At 41.5% G+C, this 22,269-nt stretch overlaps 2 protein-coding genes across 2 annotated transcripts in view; one reads left to right on the top strand and one right to left on the bottom strand.

The window, feature by feature from the left end:
* LOC308101901 (cornifelin homolog B-like) overlaps nucleotides 1-22,269 on the bottom strand; it is an 83,973-nt gene that overhangs the window by 13,386 nt on the left and 48,318 nt on the right. The gene's annotated exons all lie outside the window — the stretch shown is intronic.
* LOC308101434 (leucine zipper transcription factor-like protein 1) lies at nucleotides 10,415-21,306 on the top strand (the record flags this gene model as incomplete). Its single annotated transcript, XM_080450854.1, has 9 exons — nucleotides 10,415-10,422; nucleotides 12,067-12,124; nucleotides 12,827-12,927; nucleotides 13,503-13,560; nucleotides 14,092-14,166; nucleotides 14,707-14,772; nucleotides 14,951-15,028; nucleotides 19,359-19,444; nucleotides 20,470-21,306. 9 exons carry the CDS (start codon nucleotides 10,415-10,417, stop codon nucleotides 20,486-20,488), a joined length of 549 nt encoding a protein of 182 aa, XP_080306980.1. The 3' UTR covers nucleotides 20,489-21,306.

Genomic DNA, 22,269 nt, shown 5'->3' with positions numbered 1-22,269 from the left:
GGTGTCCAAATGTAACAATGTTGATATTGCAGTAGTAATTTTAAATCGAGTCTTTACAACTGGCTGGAAATCTGGAATCTCATGAACTTGGATGTATAATAGTTACGCTACAATATTCAGACCCTGCCCTATGGCACACAGTGCCCGTGATGGGATCATTCCTTACAAATGGTTACATACGGTTGTAGCCTATGTTTGTCATAATTGTAATACTTTTGGAATAATCACCATGAACGATCGAGCTCAATCTCTCCCCTCCATTGCGCACTGGAGTCTGGACGTTTGGTTGTTCATTGATTACAAGTTACACAAATAACACAAATAACCTCTTGCATTATATGGTCAATAACGCCAAAAAAAATGAGGGGAATTGTTAAACCAGTAGAGAACAAATAGGGCTCTAATCATTATGATTAGAGCTCTATTGGTTAAATATCTCCCCCTCTTTTTTGGCATTATTTGTGTAAAAATAATAAAGTAATACAAAATCATCACCCACGGGCCACGGCAATGTGCAGGATGTCATTTTACAGGTTTTGGATTCATTCAATACATTTTACATATTCTACTGGTGAGAATCAATAGCGTTGCGCGGCTTGCGCCTCGACAACCTGTGGGTTTCAAACGGTAGAAGCATGCGCAGTGGCGTTTTAAATGTAGAACTATTGCAATCCCAGATTTGACCACCAGGCGATGGCCGCTTCAATGTTCTACCGTGGCTCTCTCTTGGTGCCACCTCCTACCAATACAATATGAACTACCCCCCACAGTTAAGAGGTTCACATCTCACTAGTCTGGGCAGATCTGTTCTTTTCGGTTTCCTCGATTGCCATGGTTGGTAAACACTGTATGACTTAAAGTCGTCAGGTTGTATTACTATTAATCATACTGCAACTAAAGCCAACACATTTTGGATGAAAAAGCTGATGTCTAAATTAAATAGATTGGCTAAAGTACATGTATGCATCTTGATATATCTGATTCATAATAGTGTTGCAAGGAGAAAAACAACCTTTGTAACTGCTGGGGATTTCAAAAACATTATAACAGTTGGGTTAAAAATGTTCAGTTGGCCATTAGTGGGCCTATTTGAAAGCAGACATCGTTAGTTGTTGCTATAATCTATATAATATATATACAATATACGCAGGCCAACCCTTACCTCTATTAATGGCCTACAGCCGCACGAAGTGATCAGAAGCGACACTATCCAGGCACGCACCTTTACGCATCCTAATTTATGTTATCCTACAGTGTATAGACCAATTATTTGTTTACTAACATTGAGACTGGACGCACAGGTGATTGTTTCAACCCCCTCCAACCCCCTCTTGTGTGTTGGCTGGTGGTGAGACGCGTCTTAGCGAGACCTGATAGAATAGGTTTCATTGCGCGCATACTGGTTGCACGCATACTGGTTCTTATCAGTGTGACGTCGTCTGTTAAGGGGTCTATATATAGGCGCGTTCATTAATTCATTAATAGTGCGTGCTAAAAACAAGGCATTTCGTACCATAAACAGCACCGTCCGCATTGATATATTGTTCAACAGGTGTGTGGGGCAATGTATCCCACTGACGACGAGCACCTGCAGAGCCAGGACTACACTCGGGGTTTTGCTTAGCCTAATTTATAAGAAAATAAACAGTTAATAAAGCACATACATAGGCCTATACCTTCAATGAAATGCTCCCGCACAACACACCACCAGGAAGAAAGAACAAGCCAGCTAACTGGCGGCTGCGTAAGGCTTTGAATTTGTTTATGCAGTTATTTTTGTCAATAGCTGACAAGCATGCTCCAGATAGAAAACAAACTAACCTGTATAAGAGCACCTTGGATTGGAAATTAAGAACTGCATGGCTTTAGAAACACTGCAAAGCAAAAGGCAAGTGAATCTGTCAGTCTGGATGACTGGCAGATCTACTGTAAATTAAGGAATAATGTGCCAAAAATGAATAGAAATAATTTATTGAGCCAATGATAGATGGCCCTCTGTTTCATGGTAATTACCTAGTACTACACGTCACAGCCTCAAGGTAGCGACAATCAGTGGTGATTGGGGTTGGCTCTGGGTATGGACTATTAGACATATTGCAAAATATATACAAAATAGTAAAACCATATAATGCCATATCAAGATAAAGTTAAAGCAGTGTACATATAGAAATAAGGGACGGAAAATATTAGGCCAATACCAAAACATGTTAGATCTTTTTAAGACACAATGCAAAAAAGAGAACATTTTCAAAAATGAAAGGCACCAAAAACACAAAATACACTTGAAAGCCTCAGGGACCGTCTACAGGAAGCAAGAAAGGCTCTGCTCTTCGTTTAGAGTAGACCATGGGTGTTAAGGTTGTGGATCCATAGTACTTCTCTGCGAAGCAATTTATTAATGATGTCACCACCCCGTGATGAGGCTGCAAGATTTTCTCTATTCCCCAGAATTTAAGGGATGCTGGGGAGCCATGCTTTGCTTGTTGATAGTGCCTGCCATGGCATATTCAGGGTTGTTAGTAGGAATAGCAGTTTTGTGCTCACCAATACGAGTTTAAGTGGTCTCTTAGTTTGACCAATGTATGCCAGTCCACATGCAGGGACATTTAAGCATGTATACCACATGGGTTGAGTTACAATTTATAAATAAGGATATTTTATATTTTTTACCAGTAGGTGGATGGGTAAAACATTTGGTATTTGACGAATTAGAGCACTGAGCACAGTTGCCACATTTATAAAAGCTCTGTGGGGGATTGGGAAGCCAGGTGGGGGGGGGGGGGGGGGGGGGTTCATATTGGTGTGACATATTTACAAATGACATGCCACTGGTCTTAGACAGGGCCAATAGACCAATTATTTGTTTACAAACATTGAGACTGGACGCACAGGTAACTGTTTCATGTAATCAATTCCCAACAGATCCCCAAACCTGTTGTTTTGGGGTGAGCTTGTTTCAGTTCATTCAACCTCTTCTGTGTGTAGGCTAGTGGAGTGCGCCCTGCAGGCAACACATATATACTCCATCGCTTAACGGCATTGCGCACCGAGAACAGCTGACATACAAGCTCACAACCTCGTCACGGATGCGACCGCTGTGAGCTTGGAGATCTGCTATTCTCGGCCGTTCTCTGTGCGCGACACCTTCGCGGGACGGAGCATAAATTAGTCTTGACGGGCTGCTGCTGCGCGAGCCAAGCAGGTTCTGGTGCCATGATCATAGAGCGCTCTCTCCGTTCTTATATGACAGTTGACAGCCACTGGAGGTGGAGTTTTGAGGACAACTGCTTTGAATTGTTATTATTGTTTACACACAACAGAAACCAAGGATTATATATTTCAAGAGCGAGAGATCAGAAAAAAATCCTAAGCATTCTTCCTCCACACTGGGAGAGAAACAGCATCTGAAAGTTTGATGGGATGCATTTTTACACGTGAGACTGTGACCACTTTTACATTGCATCTTATGAGCGGTGGGGTTCTTTTGCTGCCGACATGCGCGCGCATACTGTTTCGTATCAGTGTGACGTCGTCTGTTAAGGCGTCTATAGCCATGTATTCTGACGACACAACTTTGTCTGCTACTATGTGGAAGACCTGTCTGTAGCTCTTAACAAGGAACCAATATCAGAGTGGGTGGTGGTCCTGAACATCTCAAAGACAAAATCCATTGTATTTGAATCACAGTATAATCACAGTATCATTCACACAGCGAGCAAAACTTGGGGAGCCCGATTTGGGGGCTACGCAAACAGGGACTATTAATTAACTATGCTACAAGTAAATAGTATAACACACATTTTGGATGAAAAGGCGCATGTGTAAATGAAAAATGAAAAATAATATAATATAATCAAGTCTACTTATCAATCTGTCCGTAAGTCCGTCCGTCCGTCCGTCCGTCCATCCAGACAGACAGACAGACACCGAATATTGATAAGCTCTGATGTACCAGTCCAAAGTTGCATTGTATCTTTTGTATTGATAGTATTCACGTTTGTTTATACCGATTCTGAAACACTTGAGACAATGAGTGCTTCATTTTAAAAAAAAAATGTTTTAGGTTACTGCATTAGATAGATAGATAGATAGCACCGGGAGCGCACGTATGGTACCCTCAGTCTGTCCAGTCTGAGTGTGTCCCTTTGCCTATATTGCCTCCCCAGCGCACCACAGCATAGAAAAGGACGCTGCAACCACTGTCTGATAGAACATCTGCAGATGTTTATTATTGTGTATTGAGGAAATCTAACATGCTGTATCTATAACATGACCTGCTGAGCTTTAAGGCTGCTTCATCGTTGCAGACGGCAGTGCTTTCTACGGGCATAATATTGTCAAACCCTTACACTGATGACTGACAGGGCATTAGTGAAAGCAGCTACCAGTTATTTGAAGATATTAATCTGTTCCGCTATATAGGCCATTTCAATTGTAGGCTACTGTGTGGAAATAACTGCAGTGTGTATTTATGTATAGGCTAGTAACGGTAACAGCCAGGATAGGTGGGCACCAAAACATTCTGGGCACTAGGGATAACTGGGCACCTTGGACGAGTGGGCATTAGGGACATGTGAGCACTTGGAAGAGTGGGCACTTAGGGGTGGAGAAGAGTGGGCGCTAGGGAAATCTGGGCACCAGGAAGACTGGGCACCAGGAAAACTGGTGTTAATAATCATTGTTAATAAAGAATTCAATCTCTGCAGGCAGTGCACACATGTACCCACTCTTCCTGGTGCCCAGATGTCCCTAGTGTCCACCTATGCTGTATCCGATTAAAACGTCAGCAGAGATGTAATTTCGATGGTTCAATGAGTAGCAACGCCTATAGCTCTCAAGTCTCTACCCAACTTTCCAAGTTCAAATTATATAGGTAGATTTGTTTCTGTTTTCCTATTCCGTAATATTGCTATTAATTAATCATGCTGCAACTAAATAATATAAATATAACACACATTTTGGATGAAAAAACGCATGTCTAAATGAAAAGAAGAGAATCACGTAGGCCTATGGGTGCGTTCGGAAATTGCACACCGGAGCGCACTCGCCTATTAGTTTGTATTGGCCAGTGCGCTCAGTTCCGAACGCACCCTATATCTGCCCGTCCGTCCGTCCGTCCGTCCGTCCGACAGACAGACAGACAGACAGACAGACAGACAGACAGACATAGATCTGTCTGTCTTCTTATTGACGTAACCATGGTAAATATAATTAGCTTGCATAATGTTAATAGCCTAATATAATAATATAGCCTATCATAATTATGTTTATGTTATAACCGTGTAGCCTACAGTATAATATATTTATATTATCTATCTATCTTTATCTATCTATCTTTATCTATCTTTATCTATCTTTATCTATCTATCTATCTATCTATATATCTATCTATATATATGTCCATCTGTCTAACATTGATGTAGCCATAGTAATGTTATAATCATGTAGCCTACGGTATAAAATTATATTTAATATATATATATATCACTTTTATTTTTAAGTACTAAATCTACTTCCGCTTCTGGTCTTGTCTTTACAGTATCTTTGATTAAGATCGAGAAATGAAAGAATGAAAAAGCAAAACCCTGTTTTCTTACGTTTCATTTTTAATTTTTTATTGAAGAATGAAAAATGAAAGACGGGAGCGAAACGAACGTAACTTGTTTTAAAATGAAGAATGAAAAATGAAACACGGGAGCGAACGGGAGCGAAAGAACCGACGCGACCCTAAATGAAAAATGAAAAATGAAAAACGAGCGCAATGGGCGGATTTCTGTTTGTGGTTACCAGAAGAAAATCCAACTGCCAGGAAATACACGGACCCACCAGAAACCAAGACAGCCTGTCAGGGACACAGACAAATAATGAAAATATGATACATGCAGGCAAAGCTACAAAATGAATTTATCACAATCCCGCACCCCTCTCACCCTCCCACACCCACCCTTCACAGTATGGTTGCACCATTGGCACTAATTTCACTCCATACACATGCTTTTCAGGGAAAGACACTTACAGATATTCAGGTCCTCACAGCAGCTGAAGATGCTGCTGCTCCAAGTCTCCGTCTTTAAGCCTGCAGCAGGGGATTGATACCTGCCTGGCTGAACTTTAACTACTGTGTCTGTAACAGTCGGTACAGCTGCCATTGGGTAGGCTGGAACGTCTGCACGGGATGTTGGGTAGGCTGGAACTTCTGCAGGGGATGTTAGTGGGTAGGCTGGAGCTGTAGGGGATGTTATTAGGTAGGCTTCCATGTCTAAGAATACACAGAGAGAGACAGAGAAATTAAAACTTACCTAAAATGACTTGCTGACACAGCAGTGTTCTGTGTGGTAACAGGATAGGCGGGCACCAAGGAAGAGTGGGCACCTCAGTGTTAAAATGGCTATTTTTTGGCTATTTGGAAAATGTTTTTTAAGTAAAGTAAAATAGCCTATACATGATTAGAACATGCTTAAACATTTAACAATGAAGGTCTAATAGTTCTACTACAATTGCTACAAATGGCTACAAAACCTGTATCCAGTCATTTTGGGGCATAAACAAGAAGTCAGACTTAAAATTAAGTCATCAAAATGTACTTAAAGTACTAAAAGTAGAAAGTACTCATTATGCATAATGTCCCGTTTCACAAGTTTTCAAATGTATACATTGTATACAAATCTTTTGAAAATAGCAGATCTACAAGCTGTGCATGTGCATAGATCTGCTATTTTCAAATGGCAGATATAGGGCTGAAGTGGTGAAGTTTTGTAGTAATAATCAAAATCGACAAAGTAACTAGTAACTTAAGTTTTCAAATAATTGTAGTGGAGTTAAGTACAATATTTGCCTCTGAAATCGTGAGATGTAGTGGAGTAGGCCTAGCCATGGTTCACAAGACGCTCGTCTGTCACAAGCGTCATGGAACCACTTGTTCCTGGTTTGTGTTTTTTTTACATTTACAACTGCTACATCTACATGAACGTTCAGATTTCAAATATAAAGTGCTTACTTCACGGCCACGGATATAACCAGTTAAAGCGCACTGGTTTAAGTACCCTTATCTTCCGTATTGTTCAATAAAAAGCTTTTGAATCCAATCGCCAGCAATTTTCTCCAAATTTTCTTCGATGCTTTCAACTAAGCGACCCTATCGGTTGGGGGGTGTATTGCACTCTGATACATTATTAAAAATAAAATAGAAAATGGCCGCCGATCGGATTAAAATGCTTTTAATTGAACAATACGGAAGATAAGGGTACTTAGGCCAGTGCACTTCAACTTGTTACATCCATGGCTTGTGGGTCAGTACTTTGTATTTGAAATCTGAACGTTTATGTAGATGTGCCAGTTGTAAATGTAAAACATTCACAAACCAGGAGCAAGTGGTTCCATGACAGTCATGGTATGACAGTCATGTTAAGAGTAGGCCTAGAAGTAAAAGTACTGAAAACTGTAAATACTCTAGTAAAGTTGTACTTAAGTACAGTATTTGAGTAAATGTACTTAGTTACTTTAGTTTACACCACTGCGAAGAAGCTCTAGAATGTTCTAATTAAAGTTTAATCACAGATAAACGTAGCTTACCTTTTTCGTTTTTCCACATGGTACTTTCAGGTTAGCCTGGTAAACTCTCAGGTCAGAGCGTCCAGCAGACTCCAGCTGCAGGCAATTTGGTGTGGCCCACCGGTGTTGCCAGATTGTGTGAGAGAAATAAGCAACCAGGTCTAGGAAAACAAGCCTAAAAGAAGCAACTTAAGCCACATCACATGAGCACCTTTAAACCTATATGCGTCGGATATTTGAAATGAGCTGATTTTCTAAATGGACGTGTCACGTTATGAGCTTGTAAATCTGCTAATTTCAAAAACTCTTGCAATAAAATGAGGAATATTTAGAATATATTTTGAAACATTCTAACAACACAAATGCTCCAGCTGGGCACAAAACGTCTTCATGAAAATATTTGAGAACCACTGGTTTAAATATATATATTTTTAAAGCAAGCCTTAATAAGCAACTACACTTTAGAAACATGCCCAAAAAACTGCAACCCGCAACTAATAAGCCAATAATTATTTACTAGCGACTTCACTTTACAGAAGAAGTCGCCTTCTGACTTTAGAAGGAGGAGAACTCCTTCTCCTTCTAACGCTATGGACCAGAGCTAGCAGGGAGCCAAGAATTTCAATTAACTTGTTAAAATTAATGATGAAATGTCTGTATTTATCTGTTAGTGATTATTGTGTTATTGAATTATTGTTACAAAAAAGAAGGCAAATCAGAACAAAAGTATTGACAAGGTATTGTCTTAAAAGTCCTTAAATTGTCACTTGCACTGTCATCTGGGACCCCCCCAAAATCATGTGGGGAGTCTGGGGACCCCTAGCCTCGGAAACCCATGCTTTTTTTTTAGGGGACCCCCGACCCACAGGTTCAGAACCAATGCTCTAAAACAGCACTTACAGGTGGCTGCAATTTGTAACTAGCCCCTGTAAAAAGTCTAAGCTTTATCACCAATAGCTTACTATGTTTTTGCATAGTATTGTATGTGTCACAATGCATTGGCAGCTGCAGTTCATCGTTCTAACGGACCGGGAGTAGCGGCGCTGTCTCAAAAGTGGGCGTGAAATTTGTAGTCCCCGTGTGTCTCTATGCATGAGAGCTAACTGACCTTCTTATCACCTGACAGGGGGGAGTTTCCCCGGTAGGACGTAGCGCGTGGAAGGAACACGTTATTCCAACCAGTTCCCTTCTCCTCCATCAGGCGCCCTGGCTGTCATGGGGGAGTATACTAATTATATTAACTAGATGTCAGGGCGGCCCTGACATCTAGGCCCGATCCGAGGTTGGTCCAGACAGAGTCCAAAACTCATCAGATGTCAGGGCCGCTTCAAACTCTGATATGTTGACTTGGCTCAAAGTCAACATATCATTACCATTGTACCATCCCTCAAAGTTGTCTGGAACTGGACTGGACATTTGCCGCTTGTCAGGACCCTCAGGTTTCAGCTTCTTTGACTGTGTCCTGGAATAGTGTTCTCTCTCTGGGTCCTTTTTTGTGGTCCTTTTACGCTTTACGCTCTTGCTTTTACAGCGTGTTGCGTTTAGATGTTCTCCTCCCCTCCCCTCCCTTCCCTCGCCACAGATCTACGTGCGTTCTGCAGCTTTTTAAGAAACCACATTTAAGCATTTTTTGCAGAGAGCGGCTTCATTCGCCACAAAGTACTCTCTCTGTGCAATACTCTCTCTTCACACAGAGGTCATCTGATATACCTTCAGGGTCATGTGTGGTGCCAGAGTGCATGTTTCTTCATCTCTGCGAGTCAGTGGTTGGTTCCAGGGGGTCCCCAGCAAAATGTGTTAATATAGCATCACAATAATTTAAACGTTTTATACTTTGGGCTATTCAAAAATAGCAGATCTACAAGCTCGTAGCGCGGCACTCGGTGCCGCGCTATGAGCTTGTAGATCTGCTATTTTTTGAAAAATCTTGAAAATGTGTGCATATCTTTGAATATATATATATATTTTTTTAAAGCAAACATTTTTAACTCAAATCTTTGCTTCTGGGGGGTCCCTGGCACAAAACATTTTCAGATGGGGGTCCGCGGCCCTCAATTTAGGGGTCCATGGCATGAAAAAGGTTGAAAACCACTGCCTGAGATGACAGTAAAGTGACAATTTAAGGACTTTTAAGGCTTTTTTTTTTTTTTTTACTACAGCATCACACGAAAGCATCAACATTTTGAGCTTGTAGATCTGCTACTTTTGAATTTTTTTTTTTTATTTGAATCCTGAAAATTAACAGTTCTGGACACCCGACTGATACGATATGCACATACAGTATCTGACGTTCTTTTCTAAACCTTTCTCTAATCAACTATAAAGGGCATTTACGCTGAGAAGTGGGCTAAACTTGATCCATTTGATGCAACACAATATTCACAGTCTGACTTTTAACCTCTGTGACCTATTTTAACCCATTAAGACCAGGAACGCATCTCTGTGTCATTTTAAGATTTCTTTGGCTATTTTATTTTGTTAAGAAATCGTGAAAATGTGTGCAAATCTTTGAATATATATAATTTATGTACTTTTTTACTCAAATCTTTGATTCTGAGGGGTCCCTGGAACAACATATTTTGAGATGGGGGTCCGCGGCCAAATACATATAATTTTGGGTGGTCCTTGACATGAATAAATAGAACCACTGATATTATAGCAACATAAGTATTTAAAAAAAAAACTGTTAGGATTTAGATTTTTTTGTAGAATCCCCCAGAAGCAAAGATTTGAGTTAAACATGTTCGCTTTAAAAAATTTGCAAAACATCTCACGATTTTCCCCAAAAAATTGCAGATCTACAAGCTCATAGCGCGGCACTTTTTTAATAGTATAAAATAATGGTCATAGCTAAAAATCTAAAATGACACGGTATGTGCGTTCCCTGATTGGATGAGGATAAGGACGTCACAAACAACAACAGGGTTGTTTTGTAAAAGATCTGTTGTTTTTGTTGTAGGCGAGCGACAAGCCCTCACAAACCCTCCGTCCCTATAGTAGATTGTTATGGGTGTCACAGAGAGAGGCAGGGAAAACGCCTCTCCCTCATCGCCACAGATCTACGTGCGTTCTGCAGCTTTTTAAGAAACCACATTTAAGAGTTTTTGCAGAGAGCGGCTTCATTCACCACAAAGCACTCTCTCTCTCTCTCTCTCTCTCTCTGTGCAATATTTCACCTTTCAGCTGTCAAAGGTGTGGATTATTGACCTCTTCACACAGAGGTCATCTGATATACCTTTAGGGTCATGTGTGATGCCAGAGTGCATGTTCCTCCATCTCTATCACAATTTAAGGACCTTTTAAGACCTTTTTAATACCTGAATATATATGAAAGAAAAGAAAATAGACCATTACTGCATCAAAAGTAATCAACAAACTATACTATAAAAACTGGTCAATCTTTCGCCAAATTGTCAAATAAAAATAATATTTTTTATAATAATTATATTCAAATATTGTGGAAAAAACAGCAGATCTACAAGCTCACATTATTAATATATTATATTATAATATATATATATATTATATATAATTATAATTATAATATATTATTAATCTTGGAAAAAACAGCAGATCTACAAGCTCACAATGCGTTGTGAGCTTGTAGATCTGCTGTTTTCACAATATTTATCTGTGGTACCCAGTCAAACTAAATGTAAGTTCAAAAATGATTATTTTGGGGGGTCCCCAGTTCAAATATAATTATTTTAGGGGGTCCCCAGTTCAAATATTACTAGTTTGGGGGGTCCCCACTCCCCAGTTCAAATATGATTATTTTGGGGTCCCCAGTTCAAATATAACTAGTTTGGGGGGTCCCCAGTTCAAATATAACTAGTTTGGGGGGTCCCCACTCCCCAGTTCAAATATGATTTGCAGTTTTTGAGTGATCAAACTGGCTGCATTGCAAATTACAGTACGTGTGTTCAACTCAATGCACCATCTGGTCGGTAACTGGAAGTTACTCAAAACACGCTCGCCCCCATCTCTTTCCGTCGACCGCATGCTGGGGCGGTTCTTGTATTTGTTTCATAAGGTTAGAAACACATTTAGGGTGTGAGTTAATTTAATTTTCTTTGAATTAGTCCTAAACAGAACCAGAACATTTCTAGTGCACATACTGTATGGCACTAGCAGTACTTGTAATTAGTATCTAACACTTTTACTTATGTGTAGCAGCAGAAGGAAACTTTAGCCCCTATAGTCCTTCCTTCCTCAGCGTTTCTCAGCAAGACATAATGGTGTGAAGTCTGGTTTTAACACGTGGCGAGCACGTCTACCTCACGCACGTCACGCTCAAAAACGACCGTGGGAAACGTGAAGTGTGAACATTTTGAACCATGAGAAATTGAGAATGTTTTTGTGTGACAGCCCTACGGCGCTAACAGTAATTATAAACTGTTATGGAACAGGTAAACTTTACAGTAACGTATGAGATGTTAAAAGCTTAAAACTCTCTTCCTTTCTCTGCTGTGTCATGTGTCGACCCCCCAACCCTATCCTTGTGTGTGTTTAAAGGGAACTGTTGGAGCAAGTGGCTGAGTTTGAGAAGACAGACTTTAAGTCGGCCAGTAAGGTACGTCACAGCACACAACAAGGTGATCACGGCCTGTTTGAGCTCCATTGACCCATTAAGACCGGGAACGCATCTGGGTCATTTTTTGATTTCTTTGGCTAAAAAAATCAGATCTACAAGCTCATAGCGCGGCACTGTTTTGAAAAATTGTGGGGTTTTTTTTCAAATCTTTGAATATATTTTTTCAAGCGAACATTTGTAACTCAAATCTTTGCTTCTGTTGGGTCCCTGGAACAACACATTTTCAGACCTAGCAGATCTACAAGCTCATAGCGCGGCACTCGTTGCTTGTAGATCTGCTATTTTTGAATAGCCAAAGACATTTTTAAATTACACAGATGCATTCCCGGTCTTAATGGGTTAAGAATGTGGAATTTTCTTTTATATTCGTTATATATTCCAATAAATTCTAGGAGAATTAATCTATATCATGAATGGTGGTTCAGATGTTAACATGTTTGATGATAATGTAATACTACTTCTCTGATCATTTAAAATGCAGCGTTGCACTTTGACCTTTATGTTCCCAGGTTCAAATATGATTCCCAGTCCCCAGTTCAAATATGATTATTTTGGGGTCCCCAGTTCAAATATAACTAGTTTGGGGGGTCCCCAGTTCAAATATAACTAGTTTGGGGGGTCCCCACTCCCCAGTTCAAATATGATTTGCAGTTTTTGAGTGTACAGATTGTGGAGTGACAGGAAGCTGAGGGTGTGGCAGCACAGCAGGTCACCGGCCAGAATCAAACTGGCTGCATTGCAAATTACAGTACGTGTGTTCAACTCAATGCACCATCTGGTCGGTAACTGGAAGTTACTCAAAACACGCTCGCCCCCATCTCTTTCCGTCGACCGCATGCTGGGGCGGTTCTTGTATTTGTTTTACTGAGCATAAGGTTAGAAACACATTTAGGGTGTGAGTTAATTTAATTTTCTTTGAATTAGTCCTAAACAGAACCAGAACATTTCTAGTGCACATACTGTATGGCACTAGCAGTACTTGTAATTAGTATCTAACACTTTTACTTATGTGTAGCAGCAGAAGGAAACTTTAGCCCCTATAGTCCTTCCTTCCTCAGCGTTTCTCAGCAAGACATAATGGTGTGAAGTCTGGTTTTAACACGTGGCGAGCACGTCTACCTCACGCACGTCACGCTCAAAAACGACCGTGGGAAACGTGAAGTGTGAACATTTTGAACCATGAGAAATTGAGAATGTTTTTGTGTGACAGCCCTACGGCGCTAACAGTAATTATAAACTGTTATGGAACAGGTAAACTTTACAGTAACGTATGAGATGTTAAAAGCTTAAAACTCTCTTCCTTTCTCTGCTGTGTCATGTGTCGACCCCCCAACCCTATCCTTGTGTGTGTTTAAAGGGAACTGTTGGAGCAAGTGGCTGAGTTTGAGAAGACAGACTTTAAGTCGGCCAGTAAGGTACGTCACAGCACACAACAAGGTGATCACGGCCTGTTTGAGCTCCATTGACCCATTAAGACCGGGAACGCATCTGGGTCATTTTTTGACTTCTTTGGCTAAAAAAAATCAGATCTACAAGCTCATAGCTCGGCACTGTTTTGAAAAATTGTGGGTTTTTTTTTCAAATCTTTGAATATATTTTTTCAAGCGAACATTTGTAACTCAAATCTTTGCTTCTGTTGGGTCCCTGGAACAACACATTTTCAGACCTAGCAGATCTACAAGCTCATAGCGCGGCACTCGTTGCTTGTAGATCTGCTATTTTTGAATAGCCAAAGACATTTTTAAATTACACAGATGCATTCCCGGTCTTAATGGGTTAAGAATGTGGAATTTTCTTTTATATTCGTTATATATTCCAATAAATTCTATGAGAATTAATCTATATCATGAATGGTGGTTCAGATGTTAACATGTTTGATGATAATGTAATACTACTTCTCTGATCATTTAAAATGCAGCGTTGCACTTTGACCTTTATGTTCCCAGGTCAACCAGGAGTCCAGTAAACCTAAGTTGGCTCCTCTGAACGAAGGCGGCGGTGTGTCTGAGCTGTTAAACAAGGTGAGGAACACATCTCTCTACAGGTTATAGGTAGGCCTGTCATAATTATTAATCTTGCCCTGCACAATTATTTGAGATAATCGCAATTTCGTCATAGTCAGTTTTCGTGTTGATTTTTTTTCTCCAGAAATAGCAGATTTACAAGCTTACAACGTGTCACTTGTGACACGTTGTAAGCTTGTAGATCCGCTGTTTCCCACTATTTGTACAGTGTAAAATTATTAAATATGTCAGTAATTTATTTGTATATTTAAGTTATTTCTCATATCTGCCCTGTGCATATTTTTGATTTCGAAGCTTAAAAGGCAAACAGAAATGTAATTTTGATTCATATGTTCCAGTGTTCAATGCCTAAAAACACAATTACATCTTTAATCGCAATTATTTGTATGACAATTAATTAATTCTGTTCTTGAAAATTCTGTTCTCTAAAACTTTTTTTTTTTTATCGTCACGGCTGGAGGTTTAGGTTGAAATGTGTGACCCTCTCACGTTAATGCATATCCTTATAGACGTTTTCCTTTGTCATCTTTTCCTCAGGAGATAAGAAGACTAAATGAAGAAAATGATAAACTGAAATCCAGGCTTCACACTTTGGAATCCCAAGTAAAAAAAAAAAGTCAAATAGTTTCACTGTCAATAAAGACCTACAGTAGCCATTCATAGAATGTTTAGAGAGTGGTTAAGTCAACATTATAATTACAATGCCTAATTCAAATGCCTTCAGATGGTATACTAGTCTTTTAATGTCACTTGACTTTATGTTCTTATTTACGTTTCTCAGGCTATGGGTGCACTTGATGAGAGAACCAGGGCAGATAGGGCCCTGAAAGACCTCCAGAAGGTCCAAGTGGAGCAACAGGTACTGTTTATGTCATCTAGTTCAGCGTTTCCCAACCGCCGTTCCGCGGCCCTTTACTGTGCCGCCTGAGAGGGCTGGGTGTGCCGTGTAAACGTGTAGTATTCTGAATGATGACGCGATCAGTATTCTATCACTTCTTTGTCGTTTAATTACAAGCCACATCACTGTTTGCATGAATTAACCTTGTGATACTGCCTGTCTCACACGCACACGCACACACACACACACACACACACACACACACACACACACACACCGTATATCGAGGTGTGTCCTGGGATCTGTTGGCTATGCCAGATGCCAGGTGTGCCTTGGCACCAAAAAGGTTGAGAAACACTGATCTAGTTGTCCTTCATCATCCATCATCTGCTTCTCTGCCTTTGCCACTCTCATGAGACCCTCCAGAAAAACGCGTGCAAAAAACCTTGATTATGCGATGAAATATGCTGGGGTTTTAATTGGTTCTATACGGTGAGATTGCGGAAAGTTGCAAAATAAGCAGAAATATGCTAAATGTTTCAAAATATGCGAATAATGCTTAAAGTTGGGAAATTAAGCAACAATATCATGTGATGTGGATATCATGCGACGCGCCCTTACCCTGCATAATTATGCGCATAATTGCGTTTTTCCGGAAGGTCCATCTCATGCAGCTTTCATTTTCTGCTGTCATTTGATTTATTCCTTTGCTTACTTTTACCATTTCATTCTGCCATGTTGGACCTGTTACTGGTACGTACAGTATTCAAGTGTTCTTTCCTTTTCCCTTTTTCAATCATGAAATATCTCTCTCACATTAACCCATTAAGACCGGGAAAGCATACTGTGTCATTTTAGATTGGTAGCTATAACCATTATTTCATACTTCGGGATATTCAAAAATAGCAGATCTACAAGCTCACAAGCTTGTAGATCTGCTATTTCTTTTGAAAAATCGTGAACATGTGTGCAAACCTTTTAATATAGGTCATGGATAACACTCTCCTTGCTAATGAGCTGAACAAGTTTTACTGCAGATTCGAAAAACAGTCTGCCCCCTCTGCTCCTGCCCCCCCTCCCCCCCTATCCCCAACCCCCTCTTTCCGCCCATACCTCTCTGTCTCAGAGAGAGAGGTGAACCGCCTGTTCAAGAGTCAGAACCCCCGGAAGGCGGCCGGACGCTGTCTCACCCTCCATCTTGAAGTTCTGTGCTGACCAGCTGTCCCCTGTGTTCAGTAACATCTTCAACTCCTCCCTGGAGTGCTGTCAGGTACCAGCCTGCTTCAAGACCTCCACCATCATCCCTGTCCCCAAAAAGGCGAGGATCACAGACCTAAATGACTACAGACCCGTTGCCCTGACCTCTGTGGTTATGAAGGTCTTTGAACGCCTCGTCCTTGCCCACCTGAAGTCCATCACAGACCCTCTCCTAGACCCCCTGCAGTTTGCGTATAGAGCCAACAGGTCCGTGGAAGACGCGGTCGACATGGCTCTACACTACGTCCTGAAACATCTGGACACTGATGGGACCTACGCCAGAATCCTGTTCGTGGACTTCAGTTCGGCGTTCAACACCATCTTGCCACCCATACTGGAATGTGGGCTCTCTGCGCTGCAGGTGCCTGACTACACCTGCAGGTGGATCACAGACTTCCTGTCCAACAGGACTCAGCGGGTGAAGCTCGGGAAATCCATCTCCGAGCTGAGGACCATTAGCACCAGTTCCCCGCAGGGCTGTGTCCTGTCTCCCCTTCTGTTTTCCCTTTACACCAACTGCTGCACCTCCAGCCACCAGTCGGTCAAGCTCCTTAAATTCGCGGACGATACCACCCTGGTAGGACTCATCTCCAGGGGGGATGAATCTGCTTACAGGAGTGAGATCGACTTGGTGGTCTCCTGGTGCAGCCGGAATAACTTGGAGCTAAATGCTCTTAAGACGGTGGAGCTGATCGTGGACTTCAGGAGGAACATTACATTACATTACAGTCATTTAGCAGACGCTTTTATCCAAAGCGACTTACAATAAGTGTATTCAACATAGGTAGGGAACGAAAACTACTAATCACCAGAAGTCTTTAGTGCATTTTCTGCAAAAACAAGCAACCAAGAGTATACCTAGCGCTAAGGTAAAAGTGCAATATATCAGCCACCTATTTCCTTAAACAGATGAGACAAAAATAGCTAAATCAAATGAGCATGAGCTAAAACAAATAAGTGTATCGACTAAACAAGATCCAATAAACAATACAGCAATAGAAAACAAGCGTTCGTACAACTAGTTAACAACAAGTAGGTCAGGCAGAGAGGAAGGGTAGTGTTTCCTGAAGAGGTGGGTTTTCAGCCTGCGGCGAAATATGGGCAGTGACTCTGCTGTCCTAACATCAGTGGGAAGTTCATTCCACCACTGTGGGGCCAGAACAGAAAAGAGTCGTGACCGTGTGGATCGGCCAGAAGGACCCTTGAGTGACGAGGCAATCAGTCGCCCCGAGGTGGCAGACCGAAGTGGTCGGGCAGGGGTGTAGGCATCGACCATAGCCCGGAGGTAAGAAGGAGCTGTTCCTTTCACTGCCCTATAGGCTAGCACCAGGGTTTTGAACTGGATGCGAGCCGCTACGGGGAGCCAGTGTAGAGAACGGAGAAGGATGGTTGTGTGGGAGAACTTGGGGCGGTTGAACACCAGACGAGCCGCAGCTTTCTGAACAAGCTCCAGAGGTCTGATTGCAGATGCCGGAGCACCAGCAAGAAGGGAGTTGCAGTAGTCCAGGCGGGAGATGACAAGAGCCTGGATGAGCACCTGGGCTGCCTTCTCCGTGAGGAAGGGGCGAATCCTCCTGATGTTGTAGAGGAGGAATCTGCAGGACCTTGTCACTGATGCGATGTTTGCCGAGAACGTCAGTTGATCGTCCAGGGTCACACCCAGATTCTTCGCAGTCCGAGTTGAGGTCACCACAGCATTATCAATGGTGATGGCCATGTCTCGGTGCGGACAGCCCTTCCCCGGGAGGAACATCAGCTCGGTCTTGTCCAGGTTGAGCTTCAGGTGGTTTGTCGACATCCACTCCGAGATGTCAGCCAGACAAGCTGCAATGCGTGCCTCCACCTGGGTATCAGAGGGGGGGAATGAGAGGATTAGCTGGGTGTCATCGGCATAGCAGTGGTAGGAAAAGCCATGGGAGTGGATGACAGCACCCAGAGATGTAGTGTAGAGGAACCCGCCCCCTCCGTCTCCAATTATACTGGGAGGCACTCCAGTCGCCACAGTGGAGTCATGCCGCTTCCTTGGGGTGACAGTCTCTCGGGACCTGAAGTGGGGGCACAACATCGACGCCCTCACTAAAAAGCCCAGAAAAGACTGTTTTTCCTGAGGCAGCTCAGGAAACTCCACGTCCCAAGGTCCATGCTGGTGAACTTCTATACTGCCATCATCGAGTCCATCGTCACCTTCGCCATCATCATCTGGTTCCCCGCTGCAGCGGCCAAAGACAAGGCCAAGCTGCAGCGGGTGATACGCTCGGCGGAGAGGGTGATTGGCTGCCCTTTGCCCCCCCTGGAGGCCCTGTTTGGGGGGGGGGGGTACCAGGGGGTCCCCAGCGAAATTAGTTAACATAGCGTCACAATCATTTTAACCACTTAGCTTTTGGCTATTCAAAAATAGCAGATCTACAAGCTCATAGCGCGGCACCGAGTGCCGCGCTATGAGCTTGTAGATCTGCTATTTTTTGAAAAATCTTGAAAATGTGTGCATGACTTTGAATATATATATATTTTTTAAAGGGAACATTTTTTAACTTAAAATCCCTGGCACAAAACATTTTCAGATGGGGGGTCCGCGGCCAAATGTATATCAATTTAGGGGGTCCTTGGCATGAAAATGCTTGAGAACCACTGTACTATAATACGCCTCTGGTTCCTGTGCTGTTTGCCTGCAAGAGGCAACGACCAGTGTTGCCAGATTTTGAGAGGAAAAACAAGCAACCAAATCTATGAAGACAAGTGACCGGGTCCCACTTTAAACCTATACCCATCGGCTATTTGAAAATAGCAGATCTACAAGCTCACAACGAGCTTGTAGATCTGCTATTTTTTTTTTAAATCTTAGAAAAAAAGTACAAAATGTGGAATATATTTGTTTAACACAAATCTGGTACGGGGTCCCTGGAACAAAATATTTTCAGTGCCAATATTTATTGCTGTGTATTTATTGCTTATAAGCTGTGTGTGTGTGTGTGTGTGTGTGTGTGTGTGTGTGTGTGTGTGTGTGTGTGTGTGTGTGTGTGTGTGTGTGTGTGTGTGTGTGTGTGTGTGTGTGTGTGTGTGTGTGTGTGTGTGTGTGTGCGCGCGCGTTCTCCAGGAGCTGGAGAAGAAGTTCCAGCAGACCGCTGCCTACCGCAACATGAAGGAGATCCTGCCCAAAGAGATCAGGAAGACACTGCAGAGGTGAGTGAAGACATCAGGTTCCGCCTCCCAAAATGATGTGCATAGCCTTAATGTCATCGCTAAACCTCTCCACGGTGAAGATGTGTGGAGTCTTGAGTCCATTGTTTTTTTTTTCTTTCAATTATTCAATAATTTCATTAAAGTGTCAAATCACAACACGTTGTCTCAAGACACTTTACATGTAGAGCAGAGACCCCACAGTCCCACCCTGAGCAAGACATTTTGCGACAGTGGCAACGAAAAACTCCCTCTTAACTGGAAGAAACGTCAGGCAGACCCTAGGCTCTAGGGTGGGGGCCTTCTGCCTCGACCATGTCGGGGGGAAAGAAGAGAGAGAGAGGGAGAGACATACAAGTAGTAACAATAACAATAGTAGCAAATATAATAGTGTAAGATAGTATATAATATAATATAGTACATAATATAATATAGTACAACAATAATGTTATATACAGTATATATGGTATAATATAAGAATAATATACAGTATAGCGTAAGGGTGTGCCGATGAAACGATACAATACGATACGATATTGGGCTGACAACATCGATACGATATCGATACGATATATGGCACTTTTTTATTATGAAAATATATGGGGGGGAAAAAAGCAAATGCAAACAAATACTTCTGTTTTTGCATTATTATTATTGCATTTTTTTATTAATTTTTTCTCCAAACGATACATATTGTCACGGAAACGTATCGTGATATATCGCGGTACGATATATATCGGCACACCCCTAGGCGGTATAGTATGATATAGTGTAATATAGTAGCAATCCACAGTCGTGCTCCATGGAGAGGCCCGGTCCACAGTCACACTCGTGATCTGCAGCTGGGGGTCCGTAAAAACAGTCCATGGAACTGCGACGTGGGAGACACAAAAAAACTCCGGGGAGCGGGTCCCCGGATGTGGAATTAGTGTCAGGTTGTGTTCATGTACTGTGTATACTCCTCATCAGGAATAGACAGTATTTCTTAGAAGCATCTGTGTGCTGTGTTTGTCTTTGTTTTCCTGAAGGTACGAGTCAGATGAATGAAGCTCAACGTGTAAAAACCAGATGACTGGAGAGAGAAGGATGTAAGAAGTGAAGAACGACCTGTTAAGAAGTGTCCTGGAAGAGGTTTTCAAGAAGAACCCCAATCATCCTAACTGCTCTAACACTAGAGAGAGAGACAGGAAGGGCTTTCTGTCTCTCTCTGCCTTTTTAGTGCAAAGGACATACGGTACAGTAGGGGCAAGACAAAGAGGCAACAGGCAAGGTTTGCCGGTTAGATGGACCCCAGACCAAACTCCCTACAGCGATACATAACACACATACACATACATTAATGTTTGTTTTGTAATAATAATCAAAATCTACAAAGTAACTAGTAACTAAAGTTTTCAAATAATTGCAGTGGAGTAAAAGTACAATATTATCCTCTGAGATGTAGTGGAGTAGAAGTAAAAGTATTGAACATTTAAAATAATCCAGTAAAGTCAAAATTCCTCAAATGTGTACTTAAGTACAGTACTTGAGTACTGTACTTAAGTACACTGTGATGTGATGTACTTAGTTACTTTCCATCACTGGCTAACACCCACATTCCATGGCTTATTTTAAGAGTCAATATCTGGGTGTCACGTAGTCGATACATGTGACAATAACATGATCTAATATAAAAATAAAAATAAATGACCTATGTTTACTTAAATGTTCAGACATTTACAGAATATGTTCTGCTCTTGCATAATGTGCAAACGGTCCAGGAATAAATATATTCCCCCCCTATGTCCCTACGCAGCGTCCATATGATATTTTTAAAATGAAACGCTTATCTGTGTAATATTTCTTATTGTTGACGGTGACCTGAGGGGAACGCTATACCTGGTGATGATGTAATACTCTTGTAGAGTATGATACATCTGTATTATGCTAATTCGTGCATTTTGTTTGTTGTTATGGAAAGGCTGGAGGTAATAAAAGCTGTCACCAAAAATATAAGATGAATTGTCCTACTTGAATATTTATAGTGTATACTTTGACATTTTTTACAAAGTATCAATACTGCATTGTAGAAATACTCTGTTACAAGTAAAAGTCCGGAAATCAAAATGTACTTGAGTTAAAGACAAGTACAAAAGTATTGGCATCAAAATGTACAAAAGTAGAAGTACTCATTATGCAGAATGGCCCATTTCAACTTTTCAAATGGATACAAATTTGAAAACATTTGAAAATAGCAGATCTACCAGCTCACAATGTGTTGCATCGCGACGCATTGTGAGCTTGTAGATCGGCTATTTTCAAATGGCCGAAATATATCCACTGTAAGGACTTAGCACGACCAGGTCATCAGCGTACACCGTACATAAGCTGATTGATGATAGAGTTACCTATCAGACCCATATTGCATATTGCACTTGTTTAATTCAATGGATAGATCATTCATGTAAATGTTGAATAAAACGGTAGACAAAATCCTCCCTTGGCGTACACCATTGCTAACAGAGAAATGGGCAGATGTAACATTACCCCATTTGACCTGCATTTTCTGATTTGCATACCAAAACACCAGTATACGTACAATGTGACTAGGTGTGCCTCTATCAAGCAGCTTGTGAAACAGTTTGTAGTGGTTAATCCTGTCAAAAGCTTGAGACACATCAATGAAGCATATGAAGACAGTGGAATTATGGCTACTGTAGCTGGCAATCAGTTCTTTAAGTGCAAATATGCATAAGTCTGTGCCGTGTTTCTTTAAATCCAAACTGGTTATCTGCAGTCAGGACAAACATTTCAAGGCGCACAAGCATGATTGTTTCCTAAACTTTGGA

Source organism: Gymnoscopelus braueri (assembly GCF_963280865.1).
Source record: "Gymnoscopelus braueri genome assembly, chromosome: 15".
NCBI classification, from domain to species: Eukaryota; Metazoa; Chordata; class Actinopteri; order Myctophiformes; family Myctophidae; genus Gymnoscopelus; species Gymnoscopelus braueri.
The sequence above is the reverse complement of the archived record's forward strand: the minus strand, read 5'-3'. Positions and strand labels throughout refer to the sequence as shown.